Source organism: Tasmannia lanceolata, unplaced genomic scaffold, assembly GCF_043159265.1.
Source record: "Tasmannia lanceolata isolate RefF3 unplaced genomic scaffold, GAP_Taslan_0.1 ptg000026l, whole genome shotgun sequence".
NCBI classification, from domain to species: Eukaryota; Viridiplantae; Streptophyta; class Magnoliopsida; order Canellales; family Winteraceae; genus Tasmannia; species Tasmannia lanceolata.
In genome coordinates this window covers 4,452,167-4,477,527 of record NW_027518703.1, presented here as the reverse complement: position 1 = coordinate 4,477,527, position 25,361 = coordinate 4,452,167, and the positions used below count along the sequence as shown (strand labels likewise).

Sequence of the window (25,361 nt, the reverse complement as noted above, 5' to 3'; positions counted from 1 at the left end):
TCGGATTGGGCTAGGGTTGGATTCAACCCAATCCAACCCGATCCAAGTTGCACCCCCATGGTTAGAATCCAATTAAAAAAAAAAACAAGTCGAGTTAGTGTATTTATCAAAATATGGTGGTGCAGAGGAAAAAAATTTAAATAAAGAATTTTCATGAAAGAAATTTCCGGCAAAAAGATTTTGGCGAGAGAAAAAAACTCACGATCAGCATATACTATGGACAACTAAATAAAAAATGTAGCACACTGGAGTCATGTACGTAAAAACCCTTCATAAGGACTTATACACAATCAAAAGCACAAGATACTTAAATTCCATGTATACACCTTAACTTTTCCTTTATTCTCAAACATGTCCTCTGACTCCGAACCCTCTCCTTCCACCAACAGAGACTGGTTTTTCCCATCTTCTTCTTTTCTCCACCAAACTCCCTCCTCCAAAACCCTAACCCGAAACCCTAGAAAACGCTCTACCTTTCCTCCTCCAAATAGAATCCGAAAACCCTACCTCTCCGAGACTAAATCTCACGAAATCACAACTAATCAGAACTTTTCCCCTTCCCCGTCGATCCCTCGCCGTGACGCCAAATATGCCGGAATCCTTCGAAAACCCGATTCGGCTCTCCGATTCGAAAAATTGGCGAAATCGGTGGATTTTTCCGAAAAATCGGCGAAATCGGTTGGTTTTTCCGAAAAAACGGTGACGTCGGTGGATTTTTCAGAAAAATCGGTGTCTGGAAAGGGATTAAAAGGAGTTTCGGATGCAAGATCGAAGATAAGATGGAAATTTTTGTCATCAGTTGCAGTGAGTTGGAATTCTTTAAAGAAATCTTTCATTATTTTTCTTTTTTTCTTTTTATCATTTTTTTTTTTTTTGGATTTTTTGTATTAATTTCTAGTTGATAGATTAATTGAGCGCGTGTTTAAACAAGTGAAATTGAAATTTAGTATTAATAAACTTTGATTTTTTGTATTAATTTCTCTTTGATTGATTAATTGAGCTCTTATTTAAACAAGTGGATTTTAGTATTAACTAATTTTGTTTCATTTTAGGGAAATGATATCTGCAGAGCCCTGTTTTAATATTTGCACAAATGCATCTTGTTTTTTCTTTTTTAATTGCCTTGTGAGAGCTTTTTGGGAACTGTAATAATAACCTCTTTTGTGTCTTTCAGTAATAAAAAAATGTATGATTTATTTCTCTTTGATCGATCGATTGTGCTCGTATTTAAACAAGTGAATTTTAGCATTAACAAATTTTATATTTTATTAATTTTCTGAATTTTATGCAGTACTATGAACTGGCTCAACTGCCACTGATATTTTAAAATTTTAAATTGTGCTGTTCAGTAATCACAAAATGCATGATTTATTTTATTGATTGCTTGATTTTCATCGATTTTTTTGTGTTGATTTCTCTTTGATCAGTTGATTGAGCTTGTATTTAAACAAGTGAATTTTAGTATTAAGTATTTAAACAAGTGAATTTTAGTATTTAGTATCAACAAATTTTATTTTATTTTATTTTATTAATTTTCTGAATTTTATGTAGTATGAACTCACTCTATTGCTCCCAATATTTTGAAAATTTTAATTGGGTCTTTCTGTAATCACAAAATGCATGATTTATTTTAGGTCTTTCAGTAATCACAAAATGATGATTTATTTTATTGATTGCTTGAACTTGCTGATTACATATTGTTAGCATTGAGTATTTATTTCATCTCATTCCTTTTTTTCCTCTATTTTTTGGAAATTATTTTGATATATGACTAAAAACTCCCAGTTATGACACTTGAATATTTCCTCTAATATGTTTTTTTTGCTGTTTATTGCAGCTTAGTATCACATGTTTCTCATCCCTGCTACATAGAAACTTCTCTTTACACAACCAGGTTAGAAGTTTACAGGTAATTTACAATCCAAATTGGTCTTCTTACTCCTCTGTGCTGCTGATGTTTAATTTCAAGATCTATTTGATACCCCCCTGTGATGTGGACATGTAAGTTCTTGAAACAAATGTCATATCAGATATGCATTTCAATTGTCAAATCTGTAGACATGGCAATCAAGGAAAACAGTCACCTTCTCTTGTTTTTCAAGTTCCATATCTGTATAGTTAGTTAGGTATACATCTAAACTCATCTGCATATTGGGTGTTTTGGGGTTCCCATGTTTGTCTACATGCGTCAGTGTTACATGGGTCAATAATACCATCTTCTGATTTCTTGCTGGTGATCTATTTTCACTAAAACTTGCCCACTTCTACACTGTGGTAGAGGTATGTTGTATATCACGGCTGTATCTGAGATAGTTTGGGGAAAAGAGCAGGTACTCCAAGGAAGGTTGTGCTCTGCCTTATTGATTGGTGCAAGTAATGGGACATCGCTGACGTGAGATGTCGCCCCCAGTGTCGTCATGGGTCCCCCATTGATACTACTGGTGGGATCAAGTGGAACCTTGAAAATTGTCATAGGAGCCCCACACAGAATATGCATACAGGTTGCTTTTGTTTAGAAAGTGGGGTCACACATGCACATCTTCAACTAGCATACTCTCAAAAGACCACATATTACACAACCATGCTAGAATATGCAGCTGTGGGAGAGTTCTATAAGCATCATACATGAATTCGTGTATGTTGCATCAGTACGGATACGAGTGTCAGAATCCGACACGGGTATTGTGTGCGGATTCAGCAAACCTCAAAAAGAACGATTCGTTGATTCACCAAAATATTTTAATCAATTCTTAATTTTTTTCTTTCATATATGGTTATAACAAGTAATAAATTGAAAATTTTAATAGGCTTAAGTAGATATAATATTTTATTTTCATTTAAGAAACTTATTGTTAGGGGATGGGTAAAATTCAAAATAAGCAGTAATTGTAAAGTTGTGGTACCAGATTCACAAAAAAAAAAAAAAAAAAAAAAAACAGATAAAAGAGATCTAGAAGTGTCTCAAAGAATCCCGAAGTGCTGGAATCAGAGACGTCCAACATGAATTCTTCGCCCATTTAGAAGAATCCATGTAACATTTGAATTGGTACTTGAAATGTATCTGACAGGGATGGACATGTGATATGCATCTGATATGGTCTTCCGTCCGAGTGAAGTTTCTATGTAGCATGGCAATGATATCTAAAACATTATTTACTTGAAGTTTCTATGTAACATGGAAATGATATCTAAAACATTCTTTACTACTTTAACTTGATTTTCCATTGGCAGGGCCAACTATCTGAGCTCAATTGGAGACTACAAGCTTGTGATTTGTTGGATTCTTTGGATATTGGGGGAATTGTACAACAAGAGAGCAATACTGTTACTAATAAAAGTTTAAAGAATTCCGCTCTTTTCATAACTCTTGCTGTTCTATCCATCCCTCTCCTTATCTTCAAGTATGTTGACTATGTTTCAAGGTTGAGGAGATCACAGGAGAATGCCAAAAACTCAGAAGAAGTTTCTATAAACAAACAGCTAGCATATCGGGTTGATGTATTTTTATCGGTTCGACCCTATGCCAAGCCATTGGCTTTGCTCCTTGCAACTTTATTGCTTATTTGTTTGGGTGGCTTAGCACTCTTTGGTGTGACTGATGATAGCTTGGCAGATTGTCTGTGGCTGTCTTGGACATATGTAGCTGATTCTGGCAACCATGCAAACTCTGTTGGATTTGGTCCAAAGTTAGTTTCCGTTTCTATCAGTTTTGGTGGAATGCTTATATTTGCTATGATGCTTGGACTCGTTTCTGATGCAATATCAGAGAAATTTGATTCATTGAGAAAGGGAAGAAGCGAAGTGATAGAGAAAAACCATACGCTTGTTCTTGGGTGGAGCGACAAGTTGGTATGATTTTGACACTTTTTTTTACCTTTTGAAAGTGCATTTTCCTTATTCACATTGTGTTAATTATAAGAGATGGTGAAAAGTTTATCATCTGGTCTGCTTTATCTTGTTCTTCACGGTTGATTTGTGATGGAGGTCCCTGTAATATTTAGTTGTCGACACTCATACAAATCAAACTTTTTTCGGAGCTACTTTCTTTTTAAATGTTCAGAAACTAGATCGGGTACTTGAAAGCTTCACTGGATTGAATTGACTAGGTCAAGGCTCGGGTCCATTGAACGAGGTGGACTCTGACCACTGTGAAACACAAGAGTATTCAACTGAGCACGTTGAAAACTTTCTCGAATGCTAAGCAAATTTGGCCAAACACTTGACAACTCGAAAGAGACCACATATTAAGTTTCTACACATGATATTTCGAATTTGGCATTGTGTCCTCCATTAATTCCTTTTTATGACACTAATAAGAGTGCTATTCAGATTGCCACCAATTCTATATTTCATGAACGAACGAAGCACATTTAGATGCTATCATTATATATGATAATGCCATTCAAGAGGAAGGATCCCATTACCATATGTTCCTTCAACACAAAAGCTTGTTGACACATTCACAAAAACAATGCCATGCCATGCAAATTGAGGCTTAATGATCCTGTTCATCACTTTGAGGGGGGTTTTGCAACATAGCTGGCTTATATACACCATTGCTGGGTGTTTATACATCACATGGAAATGTCTTTGTAAACAAGACTATACTTACACCATCTTAAGTGTATATAACAAGATAGTCCTTTTATGCCCCTCAGCTAATGTAATATACAAGAAGGGTGTTCTTGTAATTGGCATAAGAAATTATTATTAATACAAGGAGAGACAAGTCATCGGATTGAACGTGGCTGCTCCCATTCTCCCCTTTTCGTGTGCGTTCTCTAGGGTTCGTCTTCTTTTCTCTTCTCTTTTCTTTAAGATATTTGGCTTGACTTGTCATACAAGTCATTTAACATGTCATTGATATATATATATATATATATATATATATATATATATATATATATATATATATATATATATATATATATATATATATATATAGAGGAAACTGTTGGTGAGCTTAAGCTCACCAAACCGCGCTTAAGCTCCCCAATCACATGGCTCCCCAATCACATGTGGTGATCCAAACCATTCATTTGCAAGGCCTTATGATAGATAGGGGGTGTACCAAAAATCAGCTCCATAGGATCATCCTAACCCCTCCATTTGTGAAGGACAAAAATGGACAGACCATCTATGTAAGGGACTTTAAAATGAATGCTTTGGATCATCCTAACAAAGTGGGCCCCCATGTGATTGGGCGCTTAAGCTCACCATAAGTTTGGTGAGCTTAAGCGCACCAACAGTTTCCTCATATATATATATATATATATATGAATGCTTTGGATCATCCTAACAAAGTGGGCCCCCATGTGATTGGGCGCTTAAGCTCACCATAAGTTTGGTGAGCTTAAGCGCACCAACAGTTTCCTCATATATATATATATATATATATATATATATATATATATATATATATATCATTCATTTTAAAGTCCCTTACATGGATAGGGGGTGTACCAAAAATCAGCTCCATAGGATCATCCTAGCCCCTCCATTTGTGGAGGACAAAAATGGACAGACACAAATCTGCCCATTTTTGTCCTCCACAAATGAAGGGGTTAGGATGATCCTATGGAGCTGATTTTTGGTACACCCTCTATCTATCATAAGGCCTTTAAAATGAATGCTTTGGATCACCTAACAAAGTGGGCCCCCATGTGATTGGGGAGCTTAAGCGCACCATAGGTTTGGTGCGCTTAAGCTCACCAACAGTTTTCTCATATATATATATATATATATATATATATATATATATATAGCAGAAGAGACAAGGAGAGAATTATTTGAATTTCTCCCAAAATTCTAATAGAATTACACATCACTTTTTTGGACTTTTTTTAACAAAGGCACCCATTCAACCCACATATTTTCAATCCTACCCCCTCCTTTATGCTTTTTAACAAGGGCACCCATTAAAGCCACATAATTTCAATCCTAACCCCCTCCTTTATGCTTTTGTAATAAAAAATAGTGGACAAAGTCAACATAGTGACTTGCAAAATTACGGATTGGGTACATTTGTTATATAATACTACGGATTTTTGTGAACATATTACATAATAGTACGGATTCAGGAAACCTTTCAAAATATTGACGAATTTCGGGCACCTTAAGAGGAACAACATGTTATGGAAACCTCTATAGATTGGAGGGCTAGGATCAACCTATGGAAATGATTTTACAGGCACAACCAATTTCTGCTGTGTTCCATCACATGGACGGTTTGGATCAACCTATGATATGGTCCGTACAGTTCTTTGTCGGCCCGTGCATCGCGCGAGGTTTTTTACTAGTATATATATATCAATGACATGCTATATATATATATATATATATATATATATATATATATATATATATATTTTTTTTTTTTTAGACACACACACACACACACACACTTTCTTGTAATGTGTGTATTTCGTATGTTGACTAGAGAACCTCACACACAAATTGTGTGTTCCGTTTCCCATCTCTCTTCTCTTATCATTTTCTCCTTCGCCAACTTCGAGTTTTCTACCACTTTTGATTCATAGTTAGCGAAACGCCGTTTTAAACTGCGTTTTTTTGTTGAAAAAAACGTGTTTTAATGGTTTGCTGTTTAATACTCCGTTTAAAACTTTTACAGTAAAAAAAAGTCTCCGTTTGTTTTTGAGGAAAACATTTTAAGCGTGTTTAAAACGCGTTTTAAACATATTTAACGTATTTTTTTGGCCAACTTTCCAATTTCCCACCACTATATGTTGTAAGTTACAAAATTTCAAATGCATTTTTTTATGTTTCTGTTTTTTTTACTATGTTTTTTGTTTTGAACCAATGCCTTATTAAACTCGAATTTGTCCATCACGGTTTTGCTAACTATGCTTTTGACAAGTTGTCCAGGCGTTAATGCAAGCAAGGAAAAACAAAGCACATGTTCCTGACCTACTTGAAGGAAATCTCCGATAAACAAAATCATGTGACTTAATATCCTCTCTAGACGCCTCAAAACTGAGAGGCCAATATCCAAGTGCACCCCAGAATTGTTTTGGCATTTTCTGTTTTTTGATGGTTACACTATAATGCATTAAAGAAAAGAATTACAACATACTATGCTGGGTGACGAGGTGGCCCCGGCATACAAATATACTGGCACTGTTGTTTCAATCCACACAAGCACACTAAGTAGCCCTTCGAATCCCCATTGATGAAATCTGCACAACAGGCTAAGAAGCTTCTAAAGGAGTTGGATTGACTGCCTCACTTTAGGCCAAGGACATGTTCAAACTCATTAATCTATGATCCTAATTACCCATCAATAGAATATTTTTTTTTGAATGGCTCCCATCAGCAGAAAATAGAAAAAAAACTTTTGAAAAATCTTCTCACAAGACTGATAGGACCGAATTCCTAGTAGCTATCCTACTTCCTAAGCTAGGAATTAAGAAACTTTTGAAATATCTTCTCACAAGACTGATAGGACCGAATTCCTAATAGCTATCCTACTTCCTAAGCTAGGAATTAGTGTAGTAAAGGAAACAATAAAGTCATATTGATGCAGATAATAGGCCAATAAGTGGCATATTTGCCCGTTAGGATTTATTTCCATGTTATTTAGTTTCTAGGATTTTATTTTCCATGTTATTTAGATTTAGGGCTTTTAGAGGAAGATGAACATGGTGAAAGTTGGATTGGTGTTTGGCTGCTAAAGAGGAAGGGTTAGGGTTTATGATAGGGATAAAATAATGGGAACAGGGGGCTGGTTTCTGTGACTGAGAATAGAGGAAAGGGATGGCTGAAGCTTTTAGGTTTTGGAGGGGGAATTGCCGGCGATTCGTGGTTCGATCTTTCGACGGTGGCTTGAATCTTTAGCTCTGATACAAATTTGATGTAGGACTTGGAAGGGAAATAGAAGAAAGAGGAGAAAGAAGAAGAAGAGAAGATTAGAAGTAGAAGAGAAGATTCCAGGAAGAAGTAGAAGAAGAATAGGAGAAGAGGAGGAGAGGGAAGAAGAGAAGAAGAGAGGAAGAAAGGAATCTGGGGGAGAAGCTCTCAATTAATCTTTATTCATCAAAAGTTAAAAATCCCTAATACAAGAGGCCTATATATAGGCAATGAGATGGAAATAAAATTCCATGGAAAATAAAAGCCCTAAATCTAAATAACATGGAAAATAAAATCCTAGAAACTAAATAACATGGAAATAAATCCTAATGGGCAAATATGCCACTTATTGGCCTATTATCTGCATCACATATGCTCTAAAGATTGGTATGCCTCAGAAATCAGACCATTTAATATTCATATGTGCGAGCGCATTCATCTCTCTGAAAGCTGATCATATGTGCGAGCGCATTCATCTCTCTGACAGCTGAACTGCTGTCCATGCTCTCCCCCGCCTCCCAGATGAATAAATAACTTCCCTCTTTAGACTGTTTAACATAGTTAAAATATTCTATTTCCCTGTTCATAAATCTTAAGAAGAATCCAGATATAGTATAATTATATGTTGATGGAGTTGTTAATGAAGATTTGAAGTTTTTATGTGTTGACTTGTGCTATGTGTTACACACTCAACTTTCTCATGATCCAATGTTGCACTTCGAAACAGGGTTCACTATTGAATCAGCTTGCTATAGCCAATGAGAGTTTGGGTGGAGGCACTGTGGTAGTGATGGCTGAGCGAGATAAAGAAGAAATGGAACTTGATATTGCCAAAATGGAGTTTGACTTCAAAGGAACATCTGTCATATGCAGAAGTGGAAGCCCTTTGATTCTGGCTGACCTGAAAAAGGTTGAATTCAATTTGTTCTGAATTTGTGAATTTCAAATATATGCTGCAATTATATGCTCTCTGGCTTCACCAATATAATTCCTGTATGATCAATGAAATTTCTTATGTGATGGTGGATGATGATAACATATTTTCTGCTAAAATTATTTGTAGTTTATGTTAGCTTCACTTTGATATACTAATTGCATGGTATTACGTAGGTATCCGTTTCTAAGGCTCGTGCAGTGATTGTCCTTGCTGAAGATGGAAATGCTGACCAGGTCTATTCTATTCCAATATGATAAAATTAACATTTAGACCCTGTTCGTTTAAGATTATGACAACTGATTGTCAGTAACAAACCGACTATTGGACATAAAATTACATTTAAATTTGAGTCCAATAATTGGTTTGGCACTCACAATCGGTTGCCATAATCTTAAATGAACAGGGCCTAAATCTCGGACATGAAACTGATTGCTCTAAATTCCTGTATTTTGGCAGAGTGATGCACGTGCATTGAGAACTGTTTTAAGCTTAACTGGAATCAAGGAAGGGCTGAGAGGACACATAGTGGTGGAACTAAGTGATCTCGATAATGAAGTCCTGGTTAAACTTGTTGGGGGAGATCTTGTTGAAACTGTTGTAGCCCATGATGTAATTGGTCGCTTGATGATCCAATGTGCTCGTCAGCCAGGCCTTGCACAGGTCAATTTCAGACCAAGTAGGACTTACATGCTTTCAGGACGAGCAATCTAATATGCATTTATTTTTATTTCATTTATTTTCAGTTGAAACATAGTTTTATTAAAGTGATGCAATGGAATGGAATAACTATATCAGTTGTATTTTATAAACTAATGAAGCTCATGAGTCATGTCTGTAGAGCAAGGCTAAGGAGCTGTAGTAGGTAATGCAGTTACTAACATGGTTATAGTAGAGCACTGACAAGCTGAAAAAACTGCTTTTGCTGCTTTTTTCTCAACTAGTCGTGAAAGAGTGGATAACCAGATGTTTGCCTGCCTGCCCGTGTGATGTAGAGAATATATAAAGAGTGGATAACCAGATGTTTGCCTTCCTGCTCAGACTCAGCTTTAAGAATATGGTTGGAAAGCATTACCCAAGCAATGAGTTAGCAGTTAAAGTTATAAGTTTTCCGGATAGCCTATGTAGGATTAGAATCTGTCATTTGTAGATGTTTATTCCAGTCATATTTGTGGTATTTCAGTTGATCGACAGTCACTGGGAATAAAAGTCGGACACCGGCTTATCACCACACTGCAGATGTACGAGTTCTGAGTAGACATCACGGATCCATGTCAAGTTGTTCACGCCAAGTAGAGGGTTTCAGCACGTTTCCAAATGTCTTTGGAAGTGCAAAGATACATCATTGGACCAGCAATCTTCGGCTCCATGCTATTCTACAAAAGAGTCTTGATGAGCGCATCCTCCTGGCCCCACTTACCGTATGATTTGTCATCAACATGGGGTGCATCCCATTCAATATACTCAACTTTGCCCCAAGCCTAAAGGAACGTCTCAACCACCATACGCCACGAAGGGTAATTAGATCCATCCAACTTGATGGACATTATCTGAACCATAGGAAGGTCCATCGAAGAAGAAGAGGCTGGGGCAGCCATGAACACAGAAGGCACAGAGAAGAGAGAAAATCAACCCACGATGAAAAATAAAAGAATCACAAGGGTGTCAAATGGTCAGCCCAACACGACATTACACGGCTCCGGAACGGAAGAAAGCTAAGAACACAAGCAACCAACCAACGGAAACGACATAACCAGGAACAAGATAGTCCCGGAGCCCCACAACAACAAGGGATAGGTATAGAGAAACTTTTTTTCAGATCATTAGAGAGGGGAACCTAGAAAAAGATGGAGGTCAGTGGAGAGCGGTAGGTGGCCGCAAGGGGGGAAAGCCAAACTGGGTTTTCGAGAGGGAAGGGATGGCGGTAGGGGCGGCTGGGGATGGGCGTAGGGTAGGGGTGGTGGAGGTGATGGGGGAAAGGGAGACGGTGATGAGGGTAGGGGTGGTGGCAGAAGTAGGGGGATGTTGGGGCCGAAGGTACATGGGAGGGGAGGTGGCTGTGATGAGGAGGGGTGGCAGCAGCAGAAGGATGGGGGTGGGGGCTGAAGGTAGATGAGCGGGGTAGGGGAAGAAGAAGTGGAAGAGAGAGAGAGAGAGAGAGAGAGAGAGAGAGAGTTAAGACTAGGGTTATACATAAAGACTAAAATACCCTTGTAACAATGATCAATTCTAAAAGACTTGTTCCTAGCTGGGCAAGGGGGGATATTTATGTTCCAGCTTGAAGGGATGTTCAAGTTTAATAAAGTGTAAGAGAGGATCAGTCATTTTTTATCTATTTTTCACTTATATGCAGCATTTCTTTAATATTATTAACTTAAACTCAAAGACAAAAGTCGTGTAGGTTGATTAACGCTCACTTTCAGCCTCACAACTTCTCTCCTATTCGCCTAGGAAGCACGTGTACTCTCCCGGGGCTCCCGTACCCGTACCCAACACGTATTGGGTGCGTGTACGTTCGGGTACGTCCTGGGTACGTACCCACATTTTGAAAGGAAAAAAAAACCCAAATTTGCGTGTCGGGTGCGCACCCATGCGTACCCGACACATCCTACTTCTCCCAGCTAGTGTAAATCCTTCCTGCTTCTTCTCTCTCCTCCTCTGTACTTAGTATTTACATGTAAATAACGGAATACCCCCCCCCCCCATTTGGATTTATTAAAAATAGTTTCAAGACCTAAATCTAAAAGGAAAAAAAGTCAACTCTCATGTTCTAGTACAAAATTCGAAGAAAAATGGTGGGTCAAAATTTTAACTTTCATAACTTCCAAACGGTGGGGTATTTTTCAAATTTTAAAAATCCAGAAAATCTATCATGTCCAAACATTATTAAATCCCAAAAGTCCGGTATAAAAAATCTTATAATTTGGTCTCTAAAAATTATTCATCTTGTCAGGCATTGGTCAACACACTAGTCAACACTAGGGCTGCAAATGAGCCGAGCCGAGCCGAGATTTGGGGTGTTCGGGCTCGACTCGTTTGGTTTTTATGAAGGCTCGTGTTCGGCTCGGCTCGTTTAGTTTTTGAAAAAGCTCGGCTCAGCTCGGCTTAAGCTCGGCTCATCTCAAGAATGTTAAAAACATACAATTGTGAGATTTGAACCCAAGACCCTTCAAATCCAACGCCTTAACCACTTGGCCAAACTTTCATTTGTGATAAACAACCCACATTCTTTTAATATATAGAAAAAACAAACATAATCCAAGCTTTAAAGCTCGGCTCGGCTCGGCTCGTTTATGAACCGAGCCTAAAAAGCTCGCGAGCTTTTCCGAGCCGAACTATACAAAGCTCAAGTTTGGCTCGTTTATTTGGCGAGCCTAATTTTTGGGCTCGGGTTCGGCTCGTTTAGTAAACGAACGAGCCCGAGCCGAGCTTTTAACGAGCCGAACCCAAACATGTTCGCGAGCCGGCTCGGTTCATTTGCAGCCCTAGTCAACACACTGGCGACAAACTTTTTTTCTAATGAATGATGTATTGATGTCTCGTGTTATGAAATATGGAACTTAATCACTTATGAAATGAAGAGTAATATTAGAATTTTTCATTTTGGTGATGTTATTGTTATTTGATTGCTGTCCAATTATTATTTTTAAATTTTTATAAATATATAATAAAATAATAAAATATATTATTATATTCGGCGTACCCGAACGTACCCGCACCCGTGTCGTGTCGTACCCGCACCCCGTACCCGTACCCATGCTTCATAGCTATTCGCTCAATCTCTTCATCTGTCTTCTCTTCCCTTGTGCTTCAATCTCCTCCTCCTTCTTCTTCCTTGCACTCTTAACAGTATGAAACCAATAACAGGGGCCAAATGGAAGAAAAACCTAGATGCTTTTCTTTATAACTGCAGATTCAAGAAGTACGCACTTTAGCTGATATACTTCTTGCCTCGGCTCTTGGTGTTCTCGACAATCCCCTCTAAAATACCTCTGCATAACTGGCCTTATCAATTAGAAAATCTTGAAATATTAATGTTCTTATGACTTAAAAGAACTGGAAATCAGTAGTTAGTTGAGTTTTAGCAAGACACGAAGACAAATAATTTAACTATACCATTTAGAAAAGAAAGAAAAATTATCTTTACTTTTCTAACATCATGGTCCTTGATTAAATCCATTAAATATTCAATCGAATCTTATTCATACTGTTCCAATGATCCTATCTCTAAAATAGGTATGCTCTCTATGGTTCATCCCTTAATCATTGGACTGTACAATTATAGTTATACTTTATTGTTTTCCTTTTTCTTTCTGAAGACAACTATGATTAATTTGTAATCCTAATGAACCTAATGAGTTCATTAGGATTAATAGTTAGTGTTCTGGAGTTTTTGTTTCCATTGTTTAGTGCTTTGTATCATCATTTTGTACATTGTAAATATTAGTCTTTTTATGATTTATTGATTGATATTTCTCTCGTCTTTTTTTGCATTGGGTGTATGACAGATATGGGAAAACATTCTTGGGTTTGAAAATTGTGAATTTTACATTAAAAGATGGCCCCAATTGGATGGGATGCAATTTGAAGATGTATTGGTCAGCTTTCCCGAAGCCATTCCTTGTGGAATCAAGGTGGCATCTAGCGGAGGAAAGATCATTTTGAATCCCGATGATTCCTATGTTCTACAAGAAGGGGATGAAGTTCTTGTAATTGCAGAGGATGACGATACCTATGCTCCAACAACCTTGCCCATGGTGCTTTCCTTTCCTCTAGAATGTTGAACATATCATGGGATGTCTTCTACATGCATAATCCATTGCGTGATCTATGTGATATTTTTTATATCCCTTTTTTTATTTTAAGTTGATCAAAAGGAATTTTCAATGAAGTATTTCCAAATTTGATGTATGTCTGATCCATTTTGAGTACTGAACATTTGTTGAGTGAAAACTGCTGCCCCTCAACCTTGTGTACGTGGTACTGCTAGAGTCTTCCATAATTTTTTAATTTTTTTTGTTAGTCTATACGTCCTCATGAACTCTTTGTATATCTTAAAATCTAATGCCGCCACCTGGGTGGTTCTGGTCTATCAATTTCTAGGGGATTTGGACAAATACAAATGAAGAAATTATAGTGGCTCGGCCAGGATCAAGGCGAGAGAGGGGTTTGGCCTTTCTTCTTGATTTGAAATTCTAATTTCATTTATACCCGAAGAGCTGTTTCTAATTGTTAGACGAAGCGGTGTAATTACATACACGATTAGGGGCATTTTAGACATTGTACATAAACCCTAGTTACACACATATATACAATACATGTTATGAGAGGGAGAGTCATTCTACTCTCTCCTCTTCTTCTCTTTTCTGAGAGGGAGAGTCATTTTACTCTGTCTTCTCTTTCTCTCCATCTCTTCGCTTCTTCTCTTTTCTCTTTTCTAATCCTCTCCGATGGAGCTATGAATACTACGAACATGGTATCAGAGCTATAGGTTCTGATTCTTGGTGGAAAAAGGAGAAAATCCAAAAAACCGACTTCGATGTTGGGTTTTTCGTGGAGCAACAAACCTTAGCCGCACAACCCTTCTTTTCCCTCATAACCCTAGCCGCCCAACTCCCTACACCTCAGACCCTCTCAATATCTTAGCGCCCCCCAAAGAAAAAAAACTTACCCCTTGCTGCCACCCCCTTCTCCGTCCACCACAAAACCACAACCCTTTCAGCCGCCCCTTCCCCACCTCCTGCTTCTTATTGCCGCCCCACCAAACCCACCCCGAAACTCCGTCCATGCTTCCCTCCACCTCCATCTTCAACCCATCCCTTGTTGATGCACTCTACATACCCACGGTTAGGTTTCTCCTTCGTGCCGATTTGTTTTTGATGGTATGAGGTCTCTACGCTCTCCTTTCACTTTCTGGTTGTGGGCTTCTGACAATGGTTGTTGCTGTTTTTTCATTCGTCAATGGTTGGTGTTGGCATGTTCCACTCGGTTTTGTTCCGGAGCCGTGTGATGTTGTATTGGGCTGATTGTGTATCGCCCTAATGAGTTTCTTCTTCATCGACTTGGGTTCTTTTTACTTCGCTCGCACTGATTATGTGGCTCGCATGTGCCTCGTCTCTGCTGGCCTTACTCTGATCTGTTGGTAGTTGTGCTTATCGTTGGTATGGTTTGGGTTGTTTTCCCTGGTTCGTTGTTGGTGGTCGCTTTGATCTCTTCTCTGTAGTTTGTGTTCTTATGGCTACCCCTTCTAGTTCTACTTCGATGGAGCTTCCTATAGTTTGAGATGACTTCGATCAAATTGGATGGTTCCAAGTATCCTCCGTGGCATCGGTAAGTTGAGATGTTTCTTCTGGCTCAGGGCAAAGTTGATTATCTTGAAAAGGACACTCCACCTGTTGATGATAAGTCGTATAGTAAGTGGTTCCAAGAGGATGCGCATATACAGACACTCTTATGGAATAGCATGGAATCGAAGGTAGTTGTGCCGAACTGCCGATGATGTTTCTTCATTCCTCTAAGGATGTTTGGAAGCGCGCAAAGACTTTATTTCGATGTAAATAACCTCATATAGATCTGTGATGTTTTACTTGGAACTCCTCCATCTCTAGTGTCGTGGGTGGTGATAAGCCTGTTTTGGAACATTCCTCCAAGTTTGTGACGTTATGTCAGCAGCTTGACATGTACATGCCTTCACCACGGATGCTACCGTGTTGGCCAAGCGTCAGGAGGATTTGCGCTTTGTTCAGTTCTTGAATTCCTAAGTGCCTGAGTTTCTCCCCATTTGTCAGTAGATTGTGGGACTTGGCTTGATGTTGGGGGGGGGGGGGGGGGGGGGGGGTGGTTCTCTAGAATGTAGCGGTCTATGTGGGTTGAGGTTCCAGTAGATTCATTTGTCGAGCGATTTGCTCTTGCTATTCAGTTTGGCTATGGTCATGGTGGCCGTAGCAATAGAGATCGTGGGCACTGGTTGGGATTCAGGGGGAGCCGTGGCACTAGTGGCCATAGATCCTGGTTTTGTACTCACTGTGGTTTGGAGGGCATTCTGTCGACTTCTGTTATGACCTACATCCCGAGTAACGGCCCACTCAATATGCTCATCATGTCTCTAATGTTGCCCTGGAGAGTTCTTCCTCGGTTCATGCTGAGTAGACTGACACTTGAGTCATTTCCCGTGCTGAATATGATGAATTCTTGTTGTCCAAGGAGAAAGGAAAACGGCCACTCTTGCCACGGAAGGTAGCACCCCATCTTGTTTTCTCAGTAGTCCAGGCCCTTGGTTCATTGACTCTGGAGCCTCCACCACATGGCTGGTAAATTTGGTTTACTTAGTTCTTTTCAGTCATATTCCTCATCTGACACTTCTGTTACATTGGCTGGTGGGACTAGCTCTCTGGTTTATGGGGTTGGGGTAGCATCCCCTAATTCTAGCATGTCCCTTTCTTCATTCTTTTTGTTCCCAGTTTTCCGTTTAATTTGCTTTCTATTAGTCAACTTACTAAAAATCTTCATTGTTCACCAATTCTCTTGTGCCTACACTTCCCAGCAGAATGGAATTGCCGAGAGAAAACTTAGGTATCTTCTCGATATTGCACACACGATATGTTTCAGATGCAGGTCCCGAAGACTTATTGGGCTGATGTTGTTGTTGCTGCTAGCGTCCTAGCAAATCGTCTTTCGTCTTTTGTTTTGAATATTCAGACTCCTTTCTCGGTTTTGCATCCCTCTGGCAATAATTTTTCTCTTGTTCCTAGAGTTTTTGGTTGCCTTTGCTTTGTAAATAATCTCTCTCCTAGCCTAGATAAGCTCGATCCTCGTGCATATTTCTTGGCTACTTCAGAACCCAAAAGAGATACCGTTGTTACGGTCCTAAGCTGAGAAAAGTCTATGTGTCTGCTTATATAACCTTTTTTAGAATACCCCGTAGTTCGTAGACTCTCCCGATATGTCTACTGGTGATCCTCCTCTTCCTCTTCCTTTACCGTCCTTGTCTTTGTCTTCTTCATCGTCTCAGTGCAGGTTTACTCCTGTGGTGTACTCGAAAGATTGTTCTACCTACTTGTACGGATCGCCCTTCATGCAACCCACCTCTTTCTCAGCCTGGTAGATTCGACTCCGACTTTCAGGTACCTGTTTCTTCCATTCTAGCTGATGATGCACCAGTTTCTTCTCGCACGCATTCTCATTTTGTTGCCCATTCTATTTCTGATGTTGTTCTTATGCTCATCTTTTGCCTCATTGCCATTCTTTCCTATATGCCATGTCCTCTATTTCTCTTCCTCGTTTGGTTGCAAAAGCATTAGCTCATCCAGGTTGGCGAGTTGCAATGGATGTGAGATGGGTGCACTTCACTTGTAATGATTACACAAAGACCTTCTCTCTTGTTGCCAAAATTCCATCAGTCCGTATTTTGATGTGAACATGTGCTGGCCTCTTTATCAATTGGACGTCAGAAATGCCTTTCTACATGGTGACCCACAGGAAGAGGTCTTTATGGAGCAACCAACTGGGTATGTTGCTAGGGGGGAGATGAAGCATGCCATATGCCGTCTGATGAAAGCATTATATGGCCTTAAACAGTCTCCTTGAGCTTAGTTTGGGAGGTCAATGAGGCAGTTATGCGATTTGGCATGAAACAATGTCTTGTTGATCATTATGTTTTTAGCTCTCAGTAAGGCTACACCTTCCCCTTTGTCTATGTGGATGATATTATTATTACCAGTAGTAATAGCAAAGGCATAGAGAGACAGAAGGGGTTTCTTCAGAAGGAATTTTGCACCAAAGATCCTGGATGTCTTATGTATTTTCTTGGAGTGGAGGTAGCTTATTCATGTGGTGGATTATCTTTGTCGCAAAGAAAGTGTGCATTGTATATATTGGAAGAAATGAGACTCATGGGAGTGAGACCTGTTGAAGTAGCTATGGATCCCAATGTCAAACTCTATCTTGATGAAGGGGATTTACTAGAAGACCAAAGTAGGTACAGAAGACTAGTTGGAAAATTGAATTATCTTATTGTGACTCGTCTAGACATCCCATTTGTAGTTAGTGTGGTGAACCAATTCATGAGCTCACCTTGTTCATCTCATTGGACAGCAGTTACCCAAATTATAAGATACCTGAAGAAATCTCTTGGTAAAGGGTTGTTCTTTAGAAGGCATAATCACATGAGATTAGAGGGTTATACTTATGCAGGGCTGGGTCACCTGCGGATAAGAGGTCTACCATAGGGTATTGCACATTGTTGGGGTAATTTGGTTTCATGGAAAACTAAAAAGCAGGATGTGGTAGCCAGGTCAAGCGCAGAAGCGGACTATCGGTCCATGGCCCATGCATGTGGTGAATTGATTTGGTTGAGATCATTTTTATTAGAGATTGGCTTGCCTTCCTCATCTCCAGCATCACTATATCGTGATAATAAGGCAGCGGTTCATATTGCTTCAAATCCAGTCTTTCATGAGAGGATGAAGCACACTGAGGTGAATTGCCACTTCATTCGCGAGAAAATTCAAAAAGGAGAGATATGTACTGTTTTCATGAGATTGGGAGATCAGGCAGTTGACATGTTTACCAAACCGTTAGGTAGAGCGAGATTAAATGATATGTGTGCCAAGCTGGGGGGATGTATGACATATACACTCCAGCTTGAGAGGGAATGTTAGATGAAGAGGTGTAATTACATACTCGAATAGGGGTATTGTAGCCATTTTACATGAACCGCAGTTACACATGTGTATATATATATATATATATATATATATATATACACATGTTATGAGAGGGAGAGTCATTCTACTCTCTGTTCTCTTTCTCTCCATCTTTTCTCTTCTTCTCCTTTCTCTTTTCTTCTCCTTCTCTGCAATGGAGCTATGAATACTACGAACACTAAATTATGGCTAGCTGGTATACTCTCCTGAGAAGAATCATACTTCTCTAGGTTCTCTCCCCTTTCAAGGACTGCCGAAAAGAATGTGCCTCACCATTATCATTCTTCTTGGTTTTGTTCTATGGCTTGTCTGTCCAAACATCTTCTTCTTTGCTTGTCGTCAATGTTGTTTGTGGGTGCTTGCACTACTATCAGTCATAAATGTACTACGATCGTATTAATTTTCATCTTTAATGATTTGGAGCAGTGATGTATTAAAAGTAGGAGAGCTATTTACCTCTTCAAGATGTTGCCTAGAATTTCTACTGTTTTAGCTAATTACATTTAGGTTTGTTAGCTTACCAACTTCTCCAAAAGCTTAAGCTGTTGGAGAAAGGAGTTATTTATCTTTTATACTTTAACACTCCCCCGCACGTGTGGCCCACTTGGCAAACACTTGGCACATGTGGTCCCACTTTGGGCAGACCATCGCATGTGGATTTTGCTATCCGGGAGGTTTGAACTCGAGACCTTTGGCTTTGATACCATGTTAACTTGCCAACTTCTCCAAAAGCTTAAGCTGTTGGAGAAAGCGTTATTTATCTTTTATACTTTAACAAGGTTGATTAAAAAAATTTGATGTATCATTTCTATATATGTATCCTAGGGATGTGCTTCGACCCTGCATTGGTTGCATGTGGTTATAAATAGGACATCAGATAGATATTATGAGCGTGCTAGTTACATTTTAAATAGGGAAATGATAAATGCGCCCCCTTTTCGTCACTTGGGACACCCAGCTACGGTGTATCTATGACTGCAAAGGGACTGATGTGCTTCACATTTGAAGGAGTGAACAGACCTGATTGCCACGTACGATGCAGCTGGGTGTCCCAAGTGATGAAAAGGGGCGCATATATCATTTCCCTTTAAATATTACTTATTAGTTATTCAGATGCATTTAGGTTGCTGATCTTGTCAATAATCCACTTCTTTTGTTGTCATAATTAGAAAGGATTAACTTAAGCACATTGGCCTTAAGGTTTAGGTTGCACAAGCAGTCTAACATATTGCATAGAGACAAAAAATGCAACAGAACTAAGGCCCTGTTTGGTAACCATTAAAAAAAAAAGGTCCTGTTTGGATTGCAAGAATTTTCTAGAGTATGGAAAGGAAAAATATTTATAAAATTTCTTATATTTTTTTTTACATAGGACGAGATATAACTTGAACCAACGCTATTCAATTTTTATTTAGAGGGATCTTCAATTTAGGATGATATCCCTCTAAATTAACTATAATCATATTATTTCATTCTAAACTGCGAAAAGAAATAAAAAATTCTTAGGGAAATTTTTTCCTTCAGAAATTTTTTCCTGCAATTCAAACTGGGCCTCTAAGTGTTGAGTTAAAAAAATAAAATAAAAAGAAACAAGAAGGCAGCTTTGGTCATCCACTTATAAAAGAATTTTTTTTTGTAGTTTGCACAGATCGGATGATTCCCTCCATGAAATTTTTATGAGGGGTGTGCCACAAGTAGATCTTACAAAAATATAATCAATTTTATCATCAGGTTAAAGAAGCATCATTGATAGACATTGCTCGGCCCGCAAGAAAGCCACAGAAGATTCTACTTTGTGGATGGAGGCGGGACATTGATGATATGATTGTGGTGAGTTCTTTCTTTCAAAGCCCCTAATTCCTTCTTTTCTTTGCCTCGATGCTGCAGGTTTGGAGAGGTTTTCTTCCCAAAGATTTTATAGTTCCAAAATCTCCAGAAAGGATACTTTTCTGTGGTTGGCGACGAGATATGGAAGATATGATTATGGTAAAGTTATGACTATGAGGAATCTATCCTGACTTTTGCATACATTACTTGTGTGACGAGAAATGGAAGATATGGTTATGGTAAAGTTATGACTGAGGAATCTATCTTAATTTTGCATGCGTGTATAAAAGATTTAGCAGTAGACGATTAAGAAATAAGTTGGAGGTGATTATTTTAGTGTGATGTCAGAAAACATGAGTTTGGAAAGTGAAAATCAGTGGTTATGAAGGACAAATTATCCTCTCAATAACTAATGATTTATTCACCTACTCAAAAGGCTAGATTGGGCATCATAGTTTCAAACCATTGACACTATTCACAGAGATTTATGGTATATCCATGGACTAATGGTATAAATATCTCCTCCCCCGGTCGGTGTTGCCTCGAAATGATCATGTTCGATGTGGACACATCTGGCAAACAGAGATATTCTTGCAGTTCTTCATAGCCACTAGAATTAGAAGTTTTAGGAATTTACAGTTTCACATTTGTCATTCATGTATATTTAATGTTTAGTTTTTGGAAAAAGATCCACATAATTTTCATTTGAACCTTAACATGAGTTTTCAAGTTTTAAATGCACTCATTTCTTACATAGGCTCCTTCAGCATTATCAAAATGAGAAAACATTCTTTTAGGAAGAAATAATCACCAAAATAAGAAGTGTACTCTTAATTAAGAGGAAACACGTTGGAAGTGTTTGGAAGCATGCTCCCCCTAAATTTGGGAAGGGAGAAGAACTTAGCTTCCCATCCAACTAGGAAGTTTTCGGTAACTATGGTTATGACTTATGAATAACTGCTTTCCAATCTTTCCGGCTTTACTCTCATAGAGGAAGTTAGGAAGATGAAGAAATAGAGCCTACATCTTAATTTATATACACAAAAATTGATGAAATGGCTATGAGCTCTGCTTGCAAACTTTGCGATCAAGACTTAATCCTAAACTACATTATCTATCCTATTTCTTATTTTCTCAACATAGAAACTACATTGGTTCTACAAATTCTGTTATTTCTCAGGGACATGTGTTTTTCAGGTATTGGAAGCCTTTTTAGCACCTGGATCAGAGTTGTGGATGTTCAATGATGTGCCTGAAAAGGAAAGAGAGAAAAAGCTTATTGAAGGTGGTCTGGAAATCAGCCGTTTAATGAATATATTACTGGTTCATCGCGAAGGAAATGCTGTCATACGGCGTCACTTGGAGAGCCTTCCCTTGGAATCATTTGATTCAGTGAGTCAACACTTTAACACGGTGTTACCATGAACAATATTTCTATAATATCTCTTTAAGTCAACTGCTATTTGTTCTCTATTGCATTATCATTCCATTATTAAGATGTCGATTTGGCTTGCATCAAGGTAACCTTGTATCACTCCTCTTTAAGTCATCCATAAAATGACCTTGCTTATACAGATTTTGATTCTGGCTGATGAATCTGTGGAAGACTCAGCAATTCAAGCTGATTCAAGATCTCTTGCCACTTTACTTTTGATCCGAGATATTCAGGTATTTCCCCTGAATTTCAACCACAGACCTTGATGGAACTTGTTTAAACTGATGGTTCAAGAAAAAAAAACTTGTTTAAACCGATGAAGCTTTCTTCTTTGGTTCTTTGTTTCTTGGCTATTTCCATGAGAGTTTAATGGAAAGATATTCAAAGTTATTTCTATATATGTCTTTTCATGATTGTTATTGCATGCATTGTATTCATTTCCTCTATTTCTGCTTGTCCATCAGAATTAGCAATAAGGTGATTAACAGTGTTACCAACTCAGGAAGCAGAAATATGTTGTGTTTGTTTGCTTACAAGGATGTATTTTTGTTTTTGTTTTCTTTCTCTTCTATTTTTATGTTTCACTCTCAAATATTTTCTTTAGAAACAGTTCATGAACTTAGGGGAGTTCTATATCTCAGGTGATTCCATGTAGTTTCGTCGTCTTTTGTGTACGTATCCTTGGCTTGCAATCACATCTCTAGATGCCACAGAAACATTGACAACCATGGGCTTTTCAGTCAAGATCAAGTTCAATTATACTAATTTTCTGTAGCATTTCTCAATAACTTCAAGCATATGATCAGTACTTGTAGCGTTACCTCCCTGAGAGCTACCCTCGGTTTGCTAAATTTATGACTCTAGGTTCAGAGTCGTTAGATGATTCAAGAAAGTGGTTCTGGCGATTTAAATTTTGTGTGTGCACTACCATATGTCCATATCAAACTGTTACATCAGACGGTTAGATCTCAAATTTACGTAAAATACATCAAACCCACTCAACTCAACTCAACCCAACTAAGCCTTTTTCCCAAACTAGTTGGGGTCGGCTAATGAATCCTTTAGAAATTTTCATGAAGAAGGTGAAAGGATCTACCCGGCTCAAACTGACTAAGTCTAATCCTGACACTAGTTGGGTTCATCTACATGGATCGTTTTCTTCCATTCTCTCCTATCCAAGGTCATGTTCTCTGTTATGTTCCTACCCCTCAAGTCTTTCCTCACTGTTTCTACCCAAGTTGTTTTCGGTCTGCCCCTACCTCTTTTTACTCCATCAACTTGGCACGAGTCACTTCTTCTCACTGGAGCATGCAAAGGCCTACGTTGGATATGCCCAAACCATCTAAATATATCCAACCCACTGTAAGAAAGGAAACAGTAACTTTGTTTCTTGGTAAATGACAAAATTTTGAAATGGAAGTTTATTGACAAGATGAGACATTTGGTCTCATATTGAAAAACTCCTATATGCTCTCTATTTCTTTTTTAGTTCTCCAACATCTTTCAAGGTATCCACTTCAACTTGTTTGAGTCAGTGGAAAATTCAGCATAGTTGACTCACCCAAGCCTGTGAGACATATTTTGGGACCAAAGTGAACTATTTTAGGACCCAAAGTGTCTTAGGAATTTGTGATATAGAGAACTGGCACCTAAAATTCATCTATTCAACTCTGTCCTTAAGACTTATTGTTGCTTGAATCACTTTGTGTTAGTTTTTTACATAAATTTATATCTAACCTTTCAAGAACTGGATGCCTGAATTTTTCTAGAAATGGTGGTCTTAGCTCTGTTATTTCCATATTTGAAGTTCAAGGTGAAGAGTTAATCTTTGCTAGTTTGCAGGCAAAGCGTCTTCCTTACAGAGAAGCCATGGTGAACCACACTTACAGAGGAAGCTCTTCGAAGGGTTCTTGGATCGGGGAAATGCAACAAGCATCGGATAAGTCAGTTATAATAAGTGAAATTTTAGACCCAAGGACAAAAAATTTACTGTCCATGTCAAAGATTAGCGATTATGTGCTATCAAATGAACTTGTTAGCATGGCATTAGCCATGGTTGCAGAGGACCGACAAATAAATGATGTATTGGAGGAGCTCTTTGCAGAGGAGGTACTGTCTTTTCCGCTGGCATCTGTTTTAAATTTGACTCTCAATTCTTTCTCTATTTTAGTGTTTTCAAAACAGTGTTGAAAAACAAGATGACGGTAAAAAATTGAAGAGCAAATTCTCTTCGAACCCGAATGTAATAGAAATTATTGCAAGAGATTTTTCTTCACTACATTTAAAGATTCGGGTTTTATAAACCATGTGGACTTATTTTCCCACCAAATGTTTAAGTGTTGTAAATCCTACAAACAGAATAGATAATGCAATATTAGATAACACCTGTGCACAGAATATGTTCTATATTTATACTGATATACATTATTTTGAAGCTCATTGATTCATTTTATGCTTTTCATGCATGTGAGTATTTAATTACACTTCCTCTTATCCACTAATCCATTTACTCATTTGAGTATTTAATTCCACTTTCTCATATCCATGAATTCATAAGATTTTTTTTTTGGTGCTTTGAATAGGGAAATGAGATGCATATACGCCAAGCAGATCTTTATCTTCATGAAGATGAGGAATTAAGTTTCTATGAAATACTTTTACGTGCACGACAAAGGAGAGAAATTGTGATTGGGTACCGTCTTGGAAGTGCCGAGCGAGCTATCATCAACCCACCCGCCAAAAGCGAAAGGCGGAGATGGTCATCAAAGGATGTTTTTGTCGTGATCGCCGAGAAGGAATGAAACAATTCAGAGGTTTTTTTTTTTTTTTTTGACATGAAGAATAATTACACAAGTAAAAGAGAATACAAGAGCAACCCAATGAAAAGCAAGTATAATTTGAAGGAAAGCCGTAGGTTCCACTAAACCCCATCCAAGGCCAAACAAATTTCAGAATAAGAGGTAAGATAGCTCTCAAGTTCAACCAGCTGCTATTCACACTGAATGGGTTTGAATGGATTCAAATACTGATGTGGGTGAGGAAGAAATGGTTGGGTGCTCGTATTTTTGTGATCTCCTCTTAATGTTTGTAAGCATAGATATGTGTTGGTCCAACTGTTGTGCTAAAAGAACTGTACATAATCAAAATACAACTGAATATGAAGTGTAAACTTTCGTCATTTTCATGGCATTAATGTCAGTTTTCTGGTCTTGAGCTATTTTGCCAATGTTATATCATGTTCTTCGTTTCCATGTCTTTAAAATGGGATTTGCTAACGTCCATCACAAAAGGCATTCCATGGATGTTCTGTTGCATGTGAGAGCAGCCACCTCGTGAATGAAGACAAAATCTGCTGAAATTGTGCCTGTGAGGCCAAACTGGATTATCCTTAAATTTGAAATAGTTTTCTCTAGTTATTTATATGAAACAATAGCCTAGAAAATTACTAAGGTCCTGTCCATTTCAGATTGTGACAACCAATGGTGAGGGCTCCAACCAATTTTTGGGCCAATAATCTGTTGGAGCCCTCACCATCGGTTGTCACAGAGACGAACAGGGCCTAAGGTTCGTTTATGACAACCGATTGTGAGTGCCA

At 38.3% G+C, this 25,361-nt stretch overlaps 1 protein-coding gene across 2 annotated transcripts; it reads left to right on the top strand.

Annotated features, from left to right (window-relative positions):
- The first annotated feature begins 249 nt into the window (after positions 1-249).
- LOC143858389 (ion channel CASTOR-like) lies at positions 250-24,983 on the top strand. Of its 2 annotated transcripts, none has more exons than XM_077369028.1 (12): positions 250-804; positions 1,838-1,909; positions 3,232-3,849; positions 8,594-8,776; positions 8,977-9,036; positions 9,260-9,463; positions 13,309-13,557; positions 20,236-20,334; positions 21,529-21,723; positions 21,907-21,999; positions 23,609-23,875; positions 24,349-24,983. In XM_077369028.1, the coding sequence occupies exons 1-12, from the start codon at positions 352-354 to the stop codon at positions 24,565-24,567; spliced, it is 2,712 nt and encodes a 903-aa protein (XP_077225143.1). In that variant the 5' UTR covers positions 250-351; the 3' UTR covers positions 24,568-24,983. The 2 variants fall into 2 exon arrangements, with proteins under 2 accessions (XP_077225143.1, XP_077225142.1); XM_077369027.1 differs by lacking the exon at positions 20,236-20,334 and adding an exon at positions 20,392-20,490 and having other exon boundaries at positions 251-804.
- The last annotated feature ends 378 nt before the right edge of the window (positions 24,984-25,361 follow it).

Bases quoted from the DNA above. Each gene is read 5' to 3' on its own strand.
- LOC143858389 (XM_077369028.1), top strand. From the start codon at position 352: ATGTCCTCTGACTCCGAACCCTCTCCTTCCACCAACAGAGACTGGTTT. The intron at 1,910-3,231 runs GTAATTTACAAT...TTCCATTGGCAG, and splicing joins ACCAGGTTAGAAGTTTACAG to GGCCAACTATCTGAGCTCAA. The intron at 13,558-20,235 runs GTGCTTTCCTTT...TTTTATCATCAG, and splicing joins CTCCAACAACCTTGCCCATG to GTTAAAGAAGCATCATTGAT.